The following is a 19,442-nucleotide window of genomic DNA, read 5'->3' on the forward strand; positions in this document are numbered from 1 at the left end:
AATGATAGTTATTGAGTAAAAGCCTAATATTTTGTTGTCATTGTGAATATAATTTGCTACATCAATTATAGAATGAATTGTTCAAATTTTCTTTTTTAACTTTAGATTAGTCCTATTGCTTGGTCTCCTGAATCCATGGAAAAGTACTTACAGGAATTCTGCTTACCTTTCCTCAGAATCACCAGCCTTCTTCAGCACCACCTTTTTGGGGAAGATTTACCTAGTTGCCAGGTATAATTTGGGGTAGTAAGTAAGGAGCTTTGTTTTCATGATAAGCTATTTTTTTTTAATTATACTAATGTATAGAGTAATACTTAGGTCTACATATATAATATTGTCCTATGTTATTCTAGCTTAAAGAATAAATATTTGCTATTTTTGTATTTGTTAGCACTCACCCATCTTTATATTACTAGGGTTGAATATTTGAGCAGTTTTGGATTGAATCAGTGATAATTCATTTCCAGTACTTAAATAGGGTCATAGTATTTTGTTTGTTGATATTTTTATCACTGATATCATTTGTTTTTAATATTCCCTCAACTTATTTTGGTCAGAAGACTGAAGATATGAGAGCATTTATGACTTTTTTAAATAGCAGTAAAATGTTTAGATGGTAGACAATTGTATTAGAACTTGGATGAAAGAATTATTATAGGTTTAATCTACTTCATAGAACTGTTACTTTCTTGCCTACTCAAGAAAGTAACAGGGTAAGAATAGGATCCTGACATTATATGCCATTCAGTTCACTTTCTATGCCTTTCAGTTACAGGAAATTTTTATGTAGGAATTAGAGCATTTATCATATTTATGGTATTTGAATCTTGAAGTATATGAAAATTAAGCAGTTTTTAGTTCCTTCTGCCCTAAGTAATTGACCATTACATTAAATGGTTTGAACTTCTTTGGTTTTTTGAGTACTTCAAGGTAAGCTTTGCACATTTGTCATCAAAACATTCTATTTAGAGTTATAAGGGTGTTGAACAAATTAAAAATGTTTATCCACTAGATATTTTTTCATGTGTTTTGTTTGTTTGTTTGGTTCTTGGTGGTGGTTGTTAACTTTAATAATAGTGTATTTCTTTCTGGCATGTGAGCATCTTGGAGACTGCCCAAACAAAATCCTTATCTTCCTTTATCAACTGTACTTTCTTCATATTTGAAAGCTATTGTCTGTGATTCCTTCTGTTCTTATTACCTTGTGACTTATGTTGTCATTCATTTTTATTAGAGAGTACTTTTTGCCTCTAAGTTGGGAAGCACCCAGAGTCAGAAGCTTTTGAATTGGGCATTAAAAGTTGATCTGGACTTTGCCTATATTAAAACATCCTATGCTTAGACCAAGGAAGAAATGCACTGAATTGGGTGCAGGAAAATAGTGTCAGAGAGAGGCAGAGCCAGAAAGAGATTAAAATTAAATTGTAATGAATCTTGACTTTCACATAAGGGAATTTGGACCACTGAAAGATGTTGGACAAAAATATGACATGATTCAATTTTATTTCAGGACAAAACTTCATTCTAGTCTAAGATTAAGGGTTGTGAGGAATGGGAGAACTGGAAATGGAAGGCCCAGACAGAGAAGGGCATACTGAGAAAAGAAGGGCATAGGGAATGACTTGAGATTTCAGAGATAGTCAGAATTTGACAGCTGGTTGAACATGGGGGAGTCAAGTGAAAAAGAAGAGCCATACTGTACTTGTGTTTTGAGCTTGGGAGACTTGAACTTTTGTGACACAGTTAGTAATAGAGGAAATACAGAGCATATCTGTGGGTGTAAAATGAAAGCTCTTTGCATATCAAAATGAGGGACTTTTTGAACCAATTGAATATTTGCAACTGAAGTGAGAAAAGTAGAGCTTTAGATACAAGTTTGTTTTCTTTTTGTTTAGGTGGTGTGTGTGGTCATCCATGTGAGTGTGTGTGTGTATGCATATGCATGTGCATGCTTACCCTTAATTTTTATTCACTTTGGATATTTGTTTTTTATTAATCATCATATGGATGGGCATAATGTTACGCATACTTCAGCTTTTGTGAACTTCACAGTTTTATCTGTTTGTCCCTTTCTTTCATTTACAGTATTTTACTTCACCCATTCATATCTCTTACTTTCATCCCAAAAATGTTTTACTAAAATTTATTCTTTTGTACTCTTTGGTTCTAATTAAAAATCTATTCACTCAGCAATTTTTCTTTAATAATTTTCTTTTGCATTTCTTAAAATTAATTCAAGAATTTTCTACCCCTTAATTTCATATTGGGGAGAGAGAACTAAATATTTTTTTGTTTAAAGATATTTACAACCAGGCATAGTGGTGCATATCTGTAATCCCAGAGGCTTGGGAGGCTGAGGCAGGAGGATCTCAAGTTCAGAGCTATTCCCAGCAAAAACGAGGTGCTAAGCAACTCAGTGAGACCCTGTGTCTAAATAAAATACAAAATAGGGCTGGGGATATTACTCAATGGTCAAGTGCCCCTGAGTTCAATCCCTGGTACCCCCCCCCCCCAAAAAAAAAGATGTTTACAAAGGCGTTTATAAGGATCAGTTATTTATTAGCTAGTTTATAAAAAGGAAACTTAAGATGCCTAAGTAATTTTTTTAAGCTAATAAGTTGAGTTAAAGCTAAGGTTTACCTTACTCATCTGTTCAGTATTTATGTTGGTTTCCTTATTTGTTTCTTTACCTGAAATTGTCTTTTCTTTTTTGAGAGGAAGGATGCGGGTGTACATGAATGGGATTCAGCTGATCACACTCCTTAGCTCATAACATACTATGAGTACAAGTCAATATGTAGTGTCTCTTGTATTAACAGTCCCCTTTGTTGCCCATGCAATACTTTCATCCATTACTTCTCAGAAGTAATATATATGTCAGTATAGACTGCACATAATGTTGTTTTATGTTTATTTTGTGTAACTGGCATTGTATCTTTTTTTGTACTACATATTGTACCTTTTATTGCTAAGTATCGAACCCAGGGGTGCTTTATCACTGAGCTACATCGCAGTCTTTTTCATTTTTTATTTTAAGATAAGAGTCTCAGTTGCTGGGGCTGCCCTCAAACTTGAAATCCTTCTGCCTCAGCCTCCTTAGTTGGTGGGATTACAGGTGTGCACCAGAGCACCTGGCTATATTATGTTGTTTAGACTAAATCATGTATTTCTAAATGATTCCTTCTTCTTGTGTAGTGCTAGGATTCCAAGTTTTTGTATATTCCACACTCCACTTATTTCTTATCTAGGCTGCTTCCAACTCTTTGCTTCTATTTAAAAAAAAAAAAAAAAGCCAACTACATCAGTGAATGTAATGTCTTATATACTTTAATATAAAGTTTTTCGGGGCATTGATCCTAGTTATGGAGTTGCTGGATTCATTAGATAAACATTCTGCCTGCTTGCTTTCCAAAACGGCTGTTCAAGATTCACATTCCCATTTGCAGTGCAAGAATTTTCTTGTTTTTCCCCACATGTGTCCAGCACTGCTTCTTAGCCATTGTTCTGATGTTTGCCAGTCAGTGGGGTACAAAGTATATGCTTATGGTTCATTTAATTAACCTTCCTATAATTATACATAAAATTGATAATCTGTTTACATACTTATTAGCCGTTTAAATTTCCAATCCCTATTCTTTGACAGTTTTTAAAAATGTACTTTCTGTCATTATCTTGCTATAGCTTTTAAGCATTTGCAGTCATCTTTTAACAGGTTTTAATTTATTTAGCCATAGTCTCATATGTGGAACATGAATTTTAAGTTTTAATGTTATCAGAAATACAGTTTTTTTCTGCATGATTTGTGATTTTGGAATCTTATTTTAAAATAAGCATCTGCTTCAGGAAAGGTCAAGTAGTCCTGAAGTATCCCAAAGTAGATCTTGATGTTAATATTTTTTAAAAAAATATTTTTTGTTATAGATGGATACAATTCCTTTATCTTATTTATTTATTTTTATGTGGTACTAAGGAGTAAACCCAGTGCTTCACATGTGCTACGCAAGCACTCTACCACTGAGCTACAACCCCAGACTGATCTTTGTTAATTTTTATCTTTTGTGGATTTCCTGTCATAAAGAAGTTGAGAAAATGTTGATATTCTTTTTCATATTAGTTCCTATCTTCCTCATTTATTTTTGTGCTTTATGTTTGAAAATAAATGCCTCCTCTCAATAGCATAGGAAGATCTATTGTAAACATATAGGCACAAAACAATAAAGCCCTAAATTATATCAAGTAACAACTGACAAAACTGGAAGGAGAAATAGGCAAATACACAATTGTATTTGGAGACATCAGTGTTCTTTTTATTTTATTCTATGACAGGGTCCACTAAATTGCAGAGACTGGCTTCAAATTTGTAATCTTCCTGCCTCAGCCTTCTGAGTTGCTGGGATTACAGGCATATGCTACAATACCTGGCAGTGTTCTTTCTTAGTAATCAATAACAAACAGATAGAAAGTCAATTAGGATGAAGTAGATCTGAACAGCAGTACCAGTAAACTTGATATAGGCCTCTAGACTGCTGCAGCAAACAGTAGCAGAATTCATGTTTTTATAAGTACACTTAGAACATTATTCACCAGAATATATCAAGCTATAAAATAAATATCAATAAGTTTAAAAGAATTTAATCATAAAATGTGTTTTCAGACCATACAGCATAAAATCATTAATCATTAGCATAATAGAAAACCTTCAAATGTTTGATAACAACACATTTCTAAATAACTTATGGATCAAAGTAGAAGTCACAAAGAATTAGAAAATATCTTGAATGAAAATGAAAACACAGCTAAAGCAGTTATTGGAGAGTTATAGCTTCACATGCTTATATTTTAGAAGAAGGGAGTTAAAACTATTTATCTGTTTCTATCCTGTAGAGCTAAAAATAGAGCAAATTAGACCCAGATAAAAGTGTCATGGAGGAAATATAATTTCTCCTCAATTCTGATATGCCTGTATTTGGTACCAATTCCTGAAACAAAAGACAAAAGAGAAAATCAAACAAGTATATTAACATGTGCAGTGCACATCACATTTGGAGAAACCTTAGTGAAAGGTAACTCAAACAAATGACTTAAAACTCTGGCTTATAAAATATCTGCAACAAAGAAATTTTAGAGAAATTACAGGATAAAAGAAAGCAATTTTAGACTTTTAGAGGTGGAAAATTGTAGGAAGGTAAATATAAGGGAATAAGTGAATGGAGTGGATTTGTTTGAATGTTCCTCTGGTACCATATCTGAGCAATAAGAGTTGTCTCCAGTAAAGGAGAATTTGAATCTTGTCTTTAGATGAAAAGTACGGCAGGATATAAAGGGTACAAAGAGCTCTTCCTCAGTTTGCTACTTCCTAATTACCTTTAGCTCAAAAATATTTATGTCAAGCATATTTTGGATTGACATATTCAGTTTCCTTTACAAGTAAAAGAGAGGAAATGACAAAAATCAGAGTATAAATCAATGAAATTATAATAGAGAAACAGTAGAGAAAATCAGTAAATTCTAAACCTGATTCTTTGCAAAGATCAATAAAATGGATAAATCTACATGTCAGGAGCTCAACTGAGCTGGAGAGAACTGAGGTGCCATGTTTCTGAGTCACCAATTAAAGCAACAGATCAAAAGTGAGTTGTTTCATCTCTTACTGATGCTATAAGCTGGAGGCTAAAACTTGAGAAAATGCCAGCTCTCCCGGTTCCACCTTTTCCCATGGAATGGCACACTAGTCAAGGGTCTGGCAGTTTTATGCACAGGTGGGTTGGGGTCAGTGGGGAAAGGACAGGAGTAGAAAAGTAATGGGGGTACTAAATCATATTGGGAAAAAGTGTCTCCAGAGTTCTCCCTGCCCATCACCACATTAAGGAGGCCTTGGCAGGTACCTGAAGAAACTTATTTCCAAGGCCTCAAAGAAAACTAGAAATAAATGTGCTGGAGCTAGGAATGTTAAATATGTGAAAGAACATAGCCATAGCCGGCAAAAGTGGCCTGAGACCTTAACTGTAGTTCCTTTCAGAGACTACAATGCATTCATTGACTGTGACAATGTCTGGTGTAGGGAGGGCAGCTTTCTCTGAGACCTGTTAGGAAAGCCTTTGTAATTCCCTATGGTTAAACCTGAAAACCCATGCGCATGCATATATATATATATATATATATATATATGCATATATATATTTTATTTAGGAGCTAGACTTCTCCCTAGATTGATAAGGAAAAGGAGAAAGTACAAATTACATTATCAGTAATGAAAGAGGAAACCTCTGTATGGACCCATAAAAGAATATTGTGAATAACACTTGCCAATAAATTTGATAACTTAGATGAAATAGGCAAATTCCTTGAAAGATACAATAGACCCGAGAAGAAATAGAAAATCTGAATGAACTGATATTAAGAAAGTTGATGTATTTAATTTACATTATTATTCTTTAAAAAAGAAAAGTCAAAAGTCAATTCTGTGAAAGATTTAAGGAAGAAATCTTACCAATACTATGTAAACTTTTAGAGTAGAGGAAGATAGAATAATTCTGATCTCATTTTGTAAGGCCAGTTTTATCCTGACAGCCAGATCAGTCATCACAAAAAAAGAAAACTGTATCTCCCTGAACACAGAAGCAAAAAGCTTTAGTACAGTTTTAGCAATAAAAAAATAATATCTCATGACTAAATAAATGAATTTTCCCCATCTTTATTGAGATAAGTTGACAAATAAGAATTATTTATTCATAGTGCACAGTATGATATTTTGATACATGTATATTTTGTAAAATGATTACAGTCAAGCTAATTAAAATATCCACCACCTCCCATGTTATCTTATTTTTTTCTGATAAGAACTTTAAAGAACTACTCTGCCAATTGTAAATATACAATACAGCTTATTAATTATAATCACTATATAATACACTAGCTCTCCAGAACTTATTCATCTTATACCTGGAAGTTATATCATTTGACCAACATCCCTCCCATTTCTCCCATGCACCTATCCCCTAGTAACCACCAGGCTACTCTGCTTCTATGAGTTTGACTTTTTTTTAGATTCCATACATAAATGGGATCAGTATTTGTTTTCCTATGACTGGCTTATTTAATTTAGCATAAAGTTCTTCAGCTTTATATGTATTGTTACAAATGGCAGGGTTCCTTTCTTTTCTAAGCCTGAATAATATTCTGGTGTATGTGTGTATTATATTTACTTTATTCATTCACCCATTGATAGACACTTAGATTGATTTCATATCTTGGCTAATGTGAATAATGTTACAGTAAGCAGGGACATGACCAAAAGGATTTATCCTAGGAATGCAGAGTTAGTTTAACAAAAATCAATTAATTTAATATATTAATAGAATAAATGAAAAATTGTATGTGATCATCTTAGAAAAAAAAAGAATTTGACAAAATCTAAAACCCATTTTGGTTATAAAAAAAAAAATTCAGTAAACTAGGAATAGAAGGGAGTTTGCTCAACCTGACAAAGGGCATCTATAAAAAATACCTAACTAACCTCATACTAAATAAAGACAGAACAAGATTAGGAACTAGACATGGATGTGTGCTCTCACCACTTCTTTTTAATTCTCTTTAATTTTAATTCTTTTAATATTATACTAAGTTTGCAACAAGGTATTTAGGCAAGAAAAATAAAGAAAAGGTATCCAAATTGAAAAGGTAGAGGTAGAAAGGAAGAGGTAAAGCAGTCTGTTCACAAATTAGGGGGTCTTCTATGTAGAAAATCATAAGGAGTCTTCAAAAAATTATTGGCGCTAAATTCTAAAAGATTGCAGGGTACAAGATAAATGTTTTAAAAATTCATTGTATTTCCATACATTAGCAATGAGCAATCTGAAAATGAAATTAAGAAAAAAATTATTTATAATAGAGGATATAAAAATATAGTGGAATTAGCTGGGTGTGGTGACCCACGCCTCTAATCCCAGGAGCTCAGGAGGCTGAGGCAGGAGGATCACAAGTTCAAAGCCAGTCTCAGCAAGAGTGAGGCACTAAGCAACTCATTGAGACCCTGTCTCTAAATAAAATACAAAATAGGACTGGGGGTGCTGGGGAGATAGCTCAGTTGGTAGAGTGCTTGCCTTGCGTGCACAAGGCCCTGGATTCGATCCCCAGTACCACAAAAAATAAAAAAAAAATAAAAAAAAAAAAATAGGACTGGGATGTGGCTCAGTGGCCAAGTGCCCCTGAGTTCAATCCCTGGTCCCCCACCCCCAACCCCCAAAAAAGAAAATATAGTGGAATTAGATTGTGGTAATATATTGTTTAATTTTGTGAATATGCTAAAAACCAGTGAATTGTGCATTTTTAAAGGATGAGTTTTATGGTATGTGAATTTTTTTTAAAAAGTATGTGCTAAGACTTACATCCAGCATATATCAAAACTCATTACTCAATAATAAAACAAAAAAACCCAGCACAAAAATGAACAAAATATTTGAATAAACACTTCTTGAAAAAATGTGTATGAATAGTTGACAAGATGAAGAGTGCTCAATATGTTCATTTTAAAAGTCCAAATAAATGTCACCAGTGATAATACCAAGTGTTGATGAGGATTTAGAGTAGCTAAATGAGTAGAATTCTCATTTATTTATTTATTTGGGGATTGAACTTAGGAGTATTTGACCACTGAGCCAAATTCCTAGCCCTATTTTGCATTTTATTTAGAGACAGGGTCTCACTGAATTGCTAGTGCCTCACTTTTGCTGAGGCTGGCTTTGAACTCTCAGTCCTCCTGTCTCAGCTTCCCAAGCTGCTGGCATTACAGGCATGCACATCTCGCCTGATGAATTCTCATTTATTAATGGTAGGAATGCAAAATGATATAGCCAACTTGGGAAAAATTTATCAGTTTCTTTAAAAAATAAGCGTTTGCTTACTGTACAATTCTACTCCTATGTTATACCAAAACAAATGGAAACATATGTTCACTTAAAGACTAAATAAATACCAGCCTAATTAATGTAGTGAAAAACTGGCCCAGAAGTCAATGAACGCATGAATAAAATGTGTTATGTCTATGCAGTAGAATACTACTCAGCAATTAAAAGGAATGGAATACTGATATACACAATAACATGGATGAATCTCCAAATATTATCTAAGTGAAAGATGCCTGGCACAGACTACACACTGTATGACTCCATTATATGAAAAGAAAATTAAAACTAAAATTATAATGGCAGAAGATTTGTGGAAGCAGGAATAGGGATCAGGATCAACTGCATGGAACATGAGTGAATATTTTGGGAGATAGTTCTAAAATTTTATTGTAATGATCACATTACTGCACATATACAAAAATTCATCAAATTAGGCTTAAAATGGAATTTTATGGTATGTAAATTATGCCTCAGTAAATTGGTGTTTTAAAAATGTGTCATTGTACAAATGGAGGATATATGGCTTTATTTCTAAAGATTAAAAAATTGACATATTTATCAACTTGCATATCATTTATATTTTTATCTTTTTATTTGTGCATATTTCAGAATTTTATATTTAATGTACATAAATCATTCAGTTTTTCAAATGTTTGCTAAGTGTCTACTATGTGCCAAATACTGGAAGGACACATCCCTGCTTTCAAATAACTCACAATATTATAGGGAAAGCTAATTTGTTTTTAAAGTTATTAATAGAAAATATAAGCACAAGAATAGAAGTATTTACAAGGTATGGAAGGATTTATTTTATCTGAATGGAACTGAGTGGCCTAAGGTCTCATTAAATTGGGTCAGGGAAGGTTCCCTAGGGACCTGGAGTTTGGAGGATAATAGGAATTGACTCAATAGACAAGGGAGAATAAGCACACTAGCCTCCTATATGCTCTTTGTTTAAATAAAAAAAGAGGGATTAGGGGATATATTTTTGTGTTTCTAAGACTGACCAACTTCTTTAAAAATCAGTTCTCAGGGTATATGTCCTTGGATCACTGATTTCTCTGATTCTTCTATTAGCGAGTAGAGCTTTAGCCTGCCTTTTAGATCTCTTGGGTTTTTAAAAACTCCACTCTTCACTTTTTAAAATGCACCTTGTTTTACACTCATTGAGAGTCCAAACAAATTATTTAGCCCTGACTTTTGTAAATTCCACATTTTTATTGTTGTTCTTTATCCACACTGACCATCTATACCTTTTAAATCAAAGCAACTTTCTTTCTGCCCCAAATTAACTTTGCTTTCATTGAATAACTAACTTCTGTAGATGTGACAACTCTATTTTAAAAATTGATGTACAAAAGAAGTAGATGCTGTGACACTTAGGAAGAAATATTTGGGAATATCTGGATATAACAGTGAGGAGCTGTTTCTTTTCTTCTTGTTCCTCCTATTCAGTTAAGAAAGTTTTCTTCCTGTCCCAAAGTAATTTATGAGGATGACACTTAAAATTCCTATACTAGAAAATGTTCTTGATGAAATATCTTGAGATTTTTCTATTTCATGTCTAAAAGGAAGAAGAAGAATTTTCAGTTCTTTCCAGCTGCCTGGGACTTCTGCCAACATTTTACCAAACAGAACATCCATTCATCAGTGCCTCATGTCTGGATTGGCCAGTTCCAGCATTTGATATTATAACTCAGTGGTGTTTTGAGATAAAATCATTTACCGAAAGACATGCAGAACAAGGAAAGGTATGTAAAAAGAGTGATATTCACTTGCAACAGTGGTGGTATGCTAATAGAAGAATGAGGAAATTCAGGTCATCTGTTCATGGCATCATTTGTTAAACTGATTAAAATGAAAAAGTGGTGGTTTACTCAGATAAATTGCATTTAAGAAATGCAGTGCATGTAAAAACAGAAATAGTTCTTTTAACAAAGATTACATATTAGATGTTGCTTTTAGTTTGTTTTTAGTTAGCAGATTTTTATAACAGTAGACCTGAAAGATACAAAGGAATTTAAAGGTAAATAGGGAACTTGTTTTCTTATTTGAAGGAGAACTATCTCATATTTTAAAAGGAAGAAAAGATTTGGACTAGCAAATCTAAAATATCATGTCTTTAACTTGAAAATATGCTGGGCCTCTATTGCCAGCTCAGCTGATAAAAGGGTTTGCATTAGAGACAAGTGAGTTGCCAGCAGAGTAGGGGCAGCAGTGGGTAAGCTGTGAGTGCCTTGATTTGGTGCACAAACTTTTCTTCAGTAGCTAGAATTACAGTTTGAGAAATGTGATGATATGATGAAAATAGTATTCTAGGGTAGTATTTCTGGTGGCTTTTCAATCAGAAAATTAAAATAAGGAGAATAAGCAGACGGGGAAGCCAGAGATTTTTTTTAGGTGGTGAAAATCTGGACTATTTTTTTTCTGATATTTAAAAATTCAAAAGTAACCAATGTAAGAGACATTGGAGAGAAATATATAGATAGGACTGGGTGACCAAATGTATGTGACTTTAAGAAATTAAACTCAAATCAGTAGGGCAGCACTAGCTAATATATTATAGTTTTGATAGGCACAGGCTTAAACACCACACTGATGGTGCTCCATTGCCTATTGAGGAAGATAATGTACTCTTTCCATGGCACTTAGGGACCTTTACCATCTGACTTGCCCTCTCTCCCCCAACATTTTTTTTTTTTAAATGGTACTGGAGAGTAAGCCCAGGAGCATGCTGCCTCCAAGCTATATCCCCAGACCTTTTTTGAAATTTTTCCTTTGAGACAGGGTCTCATTAAGCTGCTGAGGATTACCTTAACTTGAGATCTTCCTGTCTTAGCCTCTAGAGTAACTGGAATTACGAGGAAGTGGCACTGACTTGCCCATCTTCATTTTATACCACTTCTCTGCCACTACCCTGCTTAAATCACAAAAGAATGTTTCTTAAGAGTGCTATATGTTCTTAAAACTTCTGCAGCATTGCGTATTGCTATTACTTTTTGATCTAAGACAATCTTGCTACCCTTATCCTTTTGAATTAATTACTCTTTGAGACTGCTGAGATAAATATTACCTCTTCTGTGAAGACTGGTCTGATAGTTCATCTTCCTTTATAGTTTTTTAATATATATATTTTTTTTCTAGTTGTTGAAGGACCTTTATTTAATTAATTAATTTATATGCAGTGCTGAGAATTGAACCAGTGCCTCACACATGCTAGGCAAGTGCTCTACCACTGAGTCACAACCCCAGCCCCCCTTTACAGTTTTTAAGCCCTCCTTCTGTAATGCTGTTCACCTGTACTTGTGTTACTTTCTCTAACAGTTGGCATATTGATTATACTTACTTCTTTAATTCTTTTTGTGTTGGGGATTGAACCCAGGGCTTTATGCATGCAAAGCAGGCACTCTACTGCTGAGCTACACAACCAACCCCCATTGATCACATTTGTTTCTTTAATGTATCTAATGGAGACTTTTAAAGCAAGAACTTTTATTTATTCTTGCATCCCCAAAAGTGCCTGATAAGAGACTGGTCATCTAATAAATATTTGTGGAATAATTAAGTGGTTGGATGGTATCAGTGGCAGAAACAGAACTGATGAAAGAGTAGCTAACTTTCAGGGAAAATGAAAATTTTAATTTTGAATGTCAAACAGACAAAAAAATTGATATTTCAGTGGAGGTGTCAGCTTAGACTTAATTTTTAAAATATTGAGGTGAATGATAAAGTCAAGATAGGCATAAATTATAAATGTTTCTTTTTTAATGAATTTCTTAAAGAGATGCCATCTTATCTTATTTATTTATATTTTTGTTAGAGAAAAGAAAGAGAGTTTCCAGTATTGTAGTTTGTACCTCTGTGATGAGGATGTGCATGAGTGTGTGTGTGGCACCCTGGAGATTTTTTAATCCTCAGTCACCCCTACATTCTACCCACCCCCCAAAAAAAAGGAAAGGAAAATTCAAGAAGCTAATGGAACCTTGAATATTATGTATACAAATCTTTTTCCTATCTAGTAAATTTTTATTCATGGATTATAACTAGAATTTAAGTTATATGTAGATTTTTAAAAATATTTGTTAGTTGTTGATGGACATAATATCTTTATTTACCTATTTTTCATCGTGCTGAGATTGAACCCAGTGCCTCACATGTGCAGAGCAGACGCTCTACCACTGAACTAAAACCCCAGCCCTATATATAGTTTTCAATTTAGAAGGAATGACTTGGAGTAAGACTTGGTTATAATTATGAAACCAGGGCAGAAGAAAAGTGTTTAGCAAAATTTTTTGTCTTCATATTAATCATGTTAAGTCTGCATTTTAGGAGAGTGATTATTGACATGAACATTGATTAAAAAAAAAAAGAATTTATCATTTAACAATACTAGATTTTTTTGTAAAATTGAGTGGCAGTTATTTGTCTTAGAGTCTTAGAGTAGAAGACATTTATTTTTGCTAAGGCAGAATTCTTACTGGTTATTTAAGTGTACTCCCATCTGTTCTGCATCCCCCGAGTGTCCTTCTTTCTTTTCCGTTCCTAACTATGACCTGACTTTAGGTCAACCATATTTTTCCCTCCAGGAATTTAAAATTTGAATAGAACTACATAGCAGAATAAATGGTAATAGGAGTTTATAATCCCACAAGCCTTTGAGAGATAGTCTATGAATTACTGCTTCTGAATTTTTCTACCAGTTAGGATTTTTTTGGTTGCAAACAACAAAATCAAGTTCTGATTTAAGATAAGGAAAACAAAATAAAACTAAACCACAACAGAAAGAAAATGGGATTCATTGGAAGCATACTGGATACTGTGTAGGAATAAAGAAGAGTTGAATTGCCATCCCTTGGGAAGAAGAGAAACCATGAAGACTTCTACCTCTGTTCTCTTTTCTTGGAAGTGTTGCCATTGGATACCTCTTCCTCAGTCACTTTCCTTTCTTCCATGTGTGTGCTGAAGATTCAGACTCCTGGAGAGAGAATCTGATGGGCCTAACTCAAATTATATTAATACCTCTGTGTGGGGTAGGATCTTGTGCTGAGAGTAGTACCATCAGAATTAATATGGAGCATAAAAAGAGGTTATTTTCTAAACAAACAAACAAACAACAACAACAACAAAAAAACCCACCTTATAATGCTGTTAACATAAGCAGGCAGAAAAGGATACAAGGCAGACTTAAAAGAACAAACTGGTGACCTACTGCATTTGCAAGTTACCTGCCCGCACTTACACATCTTAATTGTTCATAGTGCCACTTTTTCCGCTGTCCAAAATAATTTAGTCTTCACATATGCAACTTTAAATGCATCTATGAATTTCCCAAATAAGCAATCAGACTTCCCTGCATCCAGAAGCTCTTGGGAGATATGTCCATCATGCCTCTGGAAAATTTTGTGTAGCACCTCCTCATCCCAAATTCAATATTAAAAGAAAGGAAAAGAGAATAAAAATGTTGCAAAAAATATGACACAGTATACAAGAAGATTTGCAACTAGTTATAAAGTTGCAGCCAGTGTACAGCTGTATATATTTGACATTTTTTCTTTTGCCTTCTTTGACCAGCTCCTCAAATTATTAGATTTGTTAGACTGAGGATGTGGCCCCAACTTTATTCTGGGAGGTCTGAGCTTCTGGATTGGTTCTGCCTTTGCTAATATAAGGTTGTAATTATTTTGTGTAAAAATGTTACCTTGAAAATTCCAAAACAGTGCCATATGGAGATAGTCCCAAAGTTACATAATACTGCTTTCAAGTATATGGCAGTGTTTTTATTCTTTTTGGTACTCAGTGACAGTTCCTCCAACAATACTATAAGCCATTCCCATTTGTTCTACTACAGGTATGAAGAACCTGGAATGGTCAGATGACATTTAGAGAGTGATTCAGTGAAACTAGTATTATAGCCCTTGTTAGAGAATAGTACACAGCTTCCTTAGGTACTAAATTCACAGAAGACTCTAGTACAGCAGTGAAGCAGAGTATTTTTCCCTCCCTCTCCCTCTCCCCCTCTTCCTTCCTTCCTTGCTTTTTTGTTGTGTTGGAGATCAAACCCAGGGCATCATGCTTGCTAGGCAGGTACCCTACCACTGAGCTGCACTCCCAAACCAAAGCAGAAATTTAAGACTGAATTTTATCTGTAATCATGAGAGGGAGGGGACACAATGACTTTCCACTTCCTGGTTTTCATATCTGTACATTCTACATGTGAGAAAGAAAGATCACTCATATATACTTGGTGCTGTTTAGAGCATATACTTCATTGTACAGGTGTTTTCTTCCAGCTAATAATCAGTTGTTTATCCTTTAGAAGAACAATAATTTCTTCAGATGATTGAGTATATATTAAGATTAATGAATTACATGGACATCCATCTGTTGTCTTATATCTTTCTTTATAAAGGAAATTCTTTAATTACATTATTGCATAGGCTACAAGGTAATGCCCCAAACAAATCGATAGAAGTGTCAAATTCAGGTGGGGGGCACATTGCTGTCTTTTCTGCTTAATGAAAGGGTTCCTGTATAATCAACCCATTACAGAGTTTGTCATCTTTGGGGCCCAGGGTTGGGCACTGAATATTGGCACGTGAATTATTATGAGCCCACATATTGTCCTTATCCTTGCTGCCATGGTTACTTTATCCATGAACTCATTGGTAAATAACAACCTAGCCACTTGGTTACCACTGATTTAGTTGATTATGACTGGCTATAGGTAATGTTTAAGATGAAGACCACATAAGTTGCCTATCATTCATAGTTTCATAAGATAATAGATTCATACTACATTTGATCTCTTTTAATTGTGAATGGAGTAATACACAGGAAAAATTGATGCTATTGGCAGAATTTTTCTATGATCCTAACTAAACTTTTTTTTCTTTTATAAAGCAGGAAATTTATTTAAAAAAATAGTAGCTGCAGTACTGTGGATACAAACAATCTTAATAGTTTGAAGTGTAGCAAATTTTACATGTTTTAGGAAGGAGATTCTAAATTATGTAGTATTAAAATATAAAACATGAGTTATAACTGTGAATTCCCTAGAGAAAAAGGTCATGAATTGTTTGCAAGTTAAAATAATAATAATAGAAGGGAGATCCCTAGAATAGAGCAAGCATATTAGGGGAAGGGAAAGGTACTAGAGAATGAGATTGAGCAAATTATGTGCACATATGAATATGGCATAACAAATCCCATTATTATATATAATTATAATGTACCAATAAAAATAAATGTTTAAGTGTTTAAAACTTTTACATTAAACATGTTAAAAGATAATTATACCTAGATATATTTTCATGCATACTGGGAGATATTAATATTTTGCTTTTAAATAATAACAAGTTTATATTTTTAGGGTGTTTAATCTAAAAAACTACATCTGTTATAATTGAAATCTACATGAAAATAGAGAATGGTAATTGTTGAAGTACTTTTTATGTCTGTTATTTGTAAAGTAGAAAAGAAGTGTGGTAATAAAGAAAATAGTCTACATTCTTAGAAGCAAATTTTCCTTTAAAAAACAAAAAACCCTTTTAAAAAATAAGCTGGGGCTGTAGCTCAGTGGCAGAGCACTTGCCTATCATGTATGAGGAACTGCATTCAATCCTCATCACCACATAAAAATAAATAAAATAAAGGTATTGTGTCCATCTACAACAAAAAATATTTTAAAAAAATAAACATTTTGTGTTAGTGTCTGAAATACATAAGACTAAAGACTATTCTTGGATGTTTTAGGCCTTGCTTATCCAAGAATCAAGATGGAAATTACCGCACCTATTACAGTTGCCTGAGAATTATAACACCATTTTTCAGTACTACCACAGAAAAACCTGTAGTGTCTGCACCAAGGTTCCTAAAGACCCTGCTGTTTGCCTCGTTTGTGGTACTTTTGTATGCCTGAAAGGACTTTGCTGCAAGCAACAAAGTTACTGTGAATGTGTATTGGTAAGCAGTAGTAAATAATACAAAATTTATGAAAACTTAAATCTCATGAAAATGTGGTACATATGGTCAAGTCAGCTCTTCAAATTTAACTAGTCTTTGTGTTAAACACACTATATATAGATATGTAAATAGATGGATTGTGTGTTGTTTTGTTTTGTTGCTTTTTAATTCAGTAGAAGAAGAATAAAAATCTCCAAGGCTTTAAGTGGGTAAAGTCTTTCTTAAATACAATTCCAGTTCTTGTTTCTCCTATTGTCTTTTAATGTTACATACTTTTAAATGTTCTGTGAAACAACATTCCTCTATGTTGTGGGGGATTCTAGCCTCTGAATTAGGTTGACTCTTAATTGCTTTCCTAGATAATGCTTTCCCCAGTTCTTCCTAATGTATTAATAATAATATATTGGGAATGGGGTTATAAGTTTAAGATATCTCTTATTTAGAAGGCATATAAAGACATTCTTGATTTTGTTATTAAGTTCATTGATTATCAAATGCCTTGATATGTTTTAATTTTTTTAGCATTCTCAGAACTGTGGTGCTGGAACAGGCATTTTCCTTTTGATCAACGCATCAGTGATCATCATTATTCGAGGTCACCGCTTCTGCCTCTGGGGTTCCGTGTATTTGGATGCTCATGGAGAGGAAGACCGAGATCTTAGGTTAGATATGCATAAATATATCCAGTTGTCTTTTTGAAGTTTGGTCAGTAAGAAACAAAGTGCCATTTCTGGATTTGTAATTATAATTTAAAAAAAATATTAAGAGGTTCCAGCAATCATTCATTTAGGATAATTTCTAGTTTTTATTTTTCCTATCAATATGCTGAAGAAACATGAAATAAACCAAATAACTGAGATTTTTGCCACAACAAATCTATTAAAAGAAGAAATGCATGTGAAATCTTCATTATATTGTATTTCCTTTAATACTTTTTTTTCTCCCCCTAGGCGCGGCAAACCTCTCTACATTTGTAAGGAAAGATACAAAGTTCTTGAGCAACAATGGATTTCTCATACTTTTGATCACATCAATAAAAGATGGGGTCCACATTATAATGGGCTATGACTCACCACCTCAGCATTGCATTATATCATCATTTTCATTAAGAATTTATTTTATCAACAATAAGCTTTAACTTAATTTGGGGGGAGTAATGTTTTTGCTGAGGGAAAAAAAGAATACATTATGAAGCCTTTTCAAAATTAGGTGCTTGGTAATCACATTAATGGAATAGTAATTTTTTTTAATTATCTGAAGAACATAATAAATAAATCATTCTTTAGTGGTCATTTTTTTAAGTGCACAATTAATAAAAAGCACAACTTGTCCATAAAATCATTCAGAAATTATTCTCCCAACAATGCATATCAGCTATTCATTGATGCTTAGAATGGGTGTGATTTATTTGAAATTTTATTGCTTCTTTCTATCTGTGTTTTAATTTGCATCTGCTAAACATAATGCATCTTTTTTCTCTGCCATTCTTGTGTTAATTTGAAATTTTGCTGTATGTAATTAGAAAAAAATGTAAAACATGATTTATGTGAAATATTGTATAGTAAAAGTTAGTCTAAATAGTAGAATCTTAAATTTTTTTTCTTATTGTGAGGAATCTGTTAAAAGTTTAAGGCTTTGCTGAAACCTTAATTCATTCTCAGGAATTTCATAAATATTCTCCCCAGGTAAATGAAATAGCTGTAAAATAAGTAGATAGCGCTGTTAATATAATACAGTTTGGGGGGCATATGTGTGATTGAGGGGGGGGGGTCCTTAAAAATCAAAATTTGTGGGCTGAAGGCGTAGCTCAGCGCTACATGCTAGCACTTGCCTAGCATGTGCGAGGCACTGGGTTCTATCCTGAGCACTGCAAAGAGAGAGAGAGAGAGAGAGAGAGAGAAAGAGAGAGAGAGAGAGAGAGAGAGGGAGAGAGAGAAACAAAAGGGTTTAAGAAAATCCACATGGCAAATTTTGATCCTGTGCATGCCCACCTTTTATTACCAACCAAGATTTTGTTTATATGATTGGATTGGAAATACTCATACTTCCTAACAAATGAACCATAAGTTTTGGAACTTTCCTATCAGCTCAAGAGATTCAGCTTTATTTTATTTGTGCAGTGGAATCACTGCTATATCTGCTTGGTTTACTAAAAGGCAAAAAACAAAAAGGCTCAGTGATGACGATGCTCATGAATGAATAGTACATCTGCTTTCTTTTAAAAAACTGCCTTGAAAAGCAATTTATGTTTGTAAGGGTTTTTAAATCAGTAAAAATGGGAATGATTGAGCTAAAACGTACTCTGTAAGTAAGAAAAGTACAAAAAAGCATGTTATATATTGCTACCAAGATTTTTTCCAAATGATTCAGTAATTTGATGGTTATTTCATATATAGTGTTATCAAGCAATTCCTGGTACTTTGGACTTTCATGGCTTGTTATATAAAATTACATTTTTACATGTAAAAATAAAATTTAAAACATCTAATGATAAAATATAAAAATAACATCAGATCCATGTTCTAAAATTTTTTGAATGATATGACATTACAGAATATGAAAATGAACATTAAA

The 19,442-nt window shown here is 33.4% G+C and overlaps 1 protein-coding gene across 1 annotated transcript in view; it reads left to right on the forward strand.

Moving 5' to 3' along the window:
• Positions 1-18,786, forward strand: part of Ubr3 (ubiquitin protein ligase E3 component n-recognin 3) — a 230,170-nt gene extending 211,384 nt beyond the window's left edge. Inside the window, 5 exon segments of the mRNA XM_047543181.1 lie at positions 106-231; positions 10,478-10,657; positions 16,659-16,868; positions 17,391-17,530; positions 17,819-18,786. Of these exon segments, the coding sequence (XP_047399137.1) occupies positions 106-231; positions 10,478-10,657; positions 16,659-16,868; positions 17,391-17,530; positions 17,819-17,936 (774 nt within the window). The 3' untranslated portion in view covers positions 17,937-18,786.
• The last annotated feature ends 656 nt before the right edge of the window (positions 18,787-19,442 follow it).

This window comes from Sciurus carolinensis, chromosome 3, assembly GCF_902686445.1.
Source record: "Sciurus carolinensis chromosome 3, mSciCar1.2, whole genome shotgun sequence".
Taxonomy (NCBI): domain Eukaryota; kingdom Metazoa; phylum Chordata; class Mammalia; order Rodentia; family Sciuridae; genus Sciurus; species Sciurus carolinensis.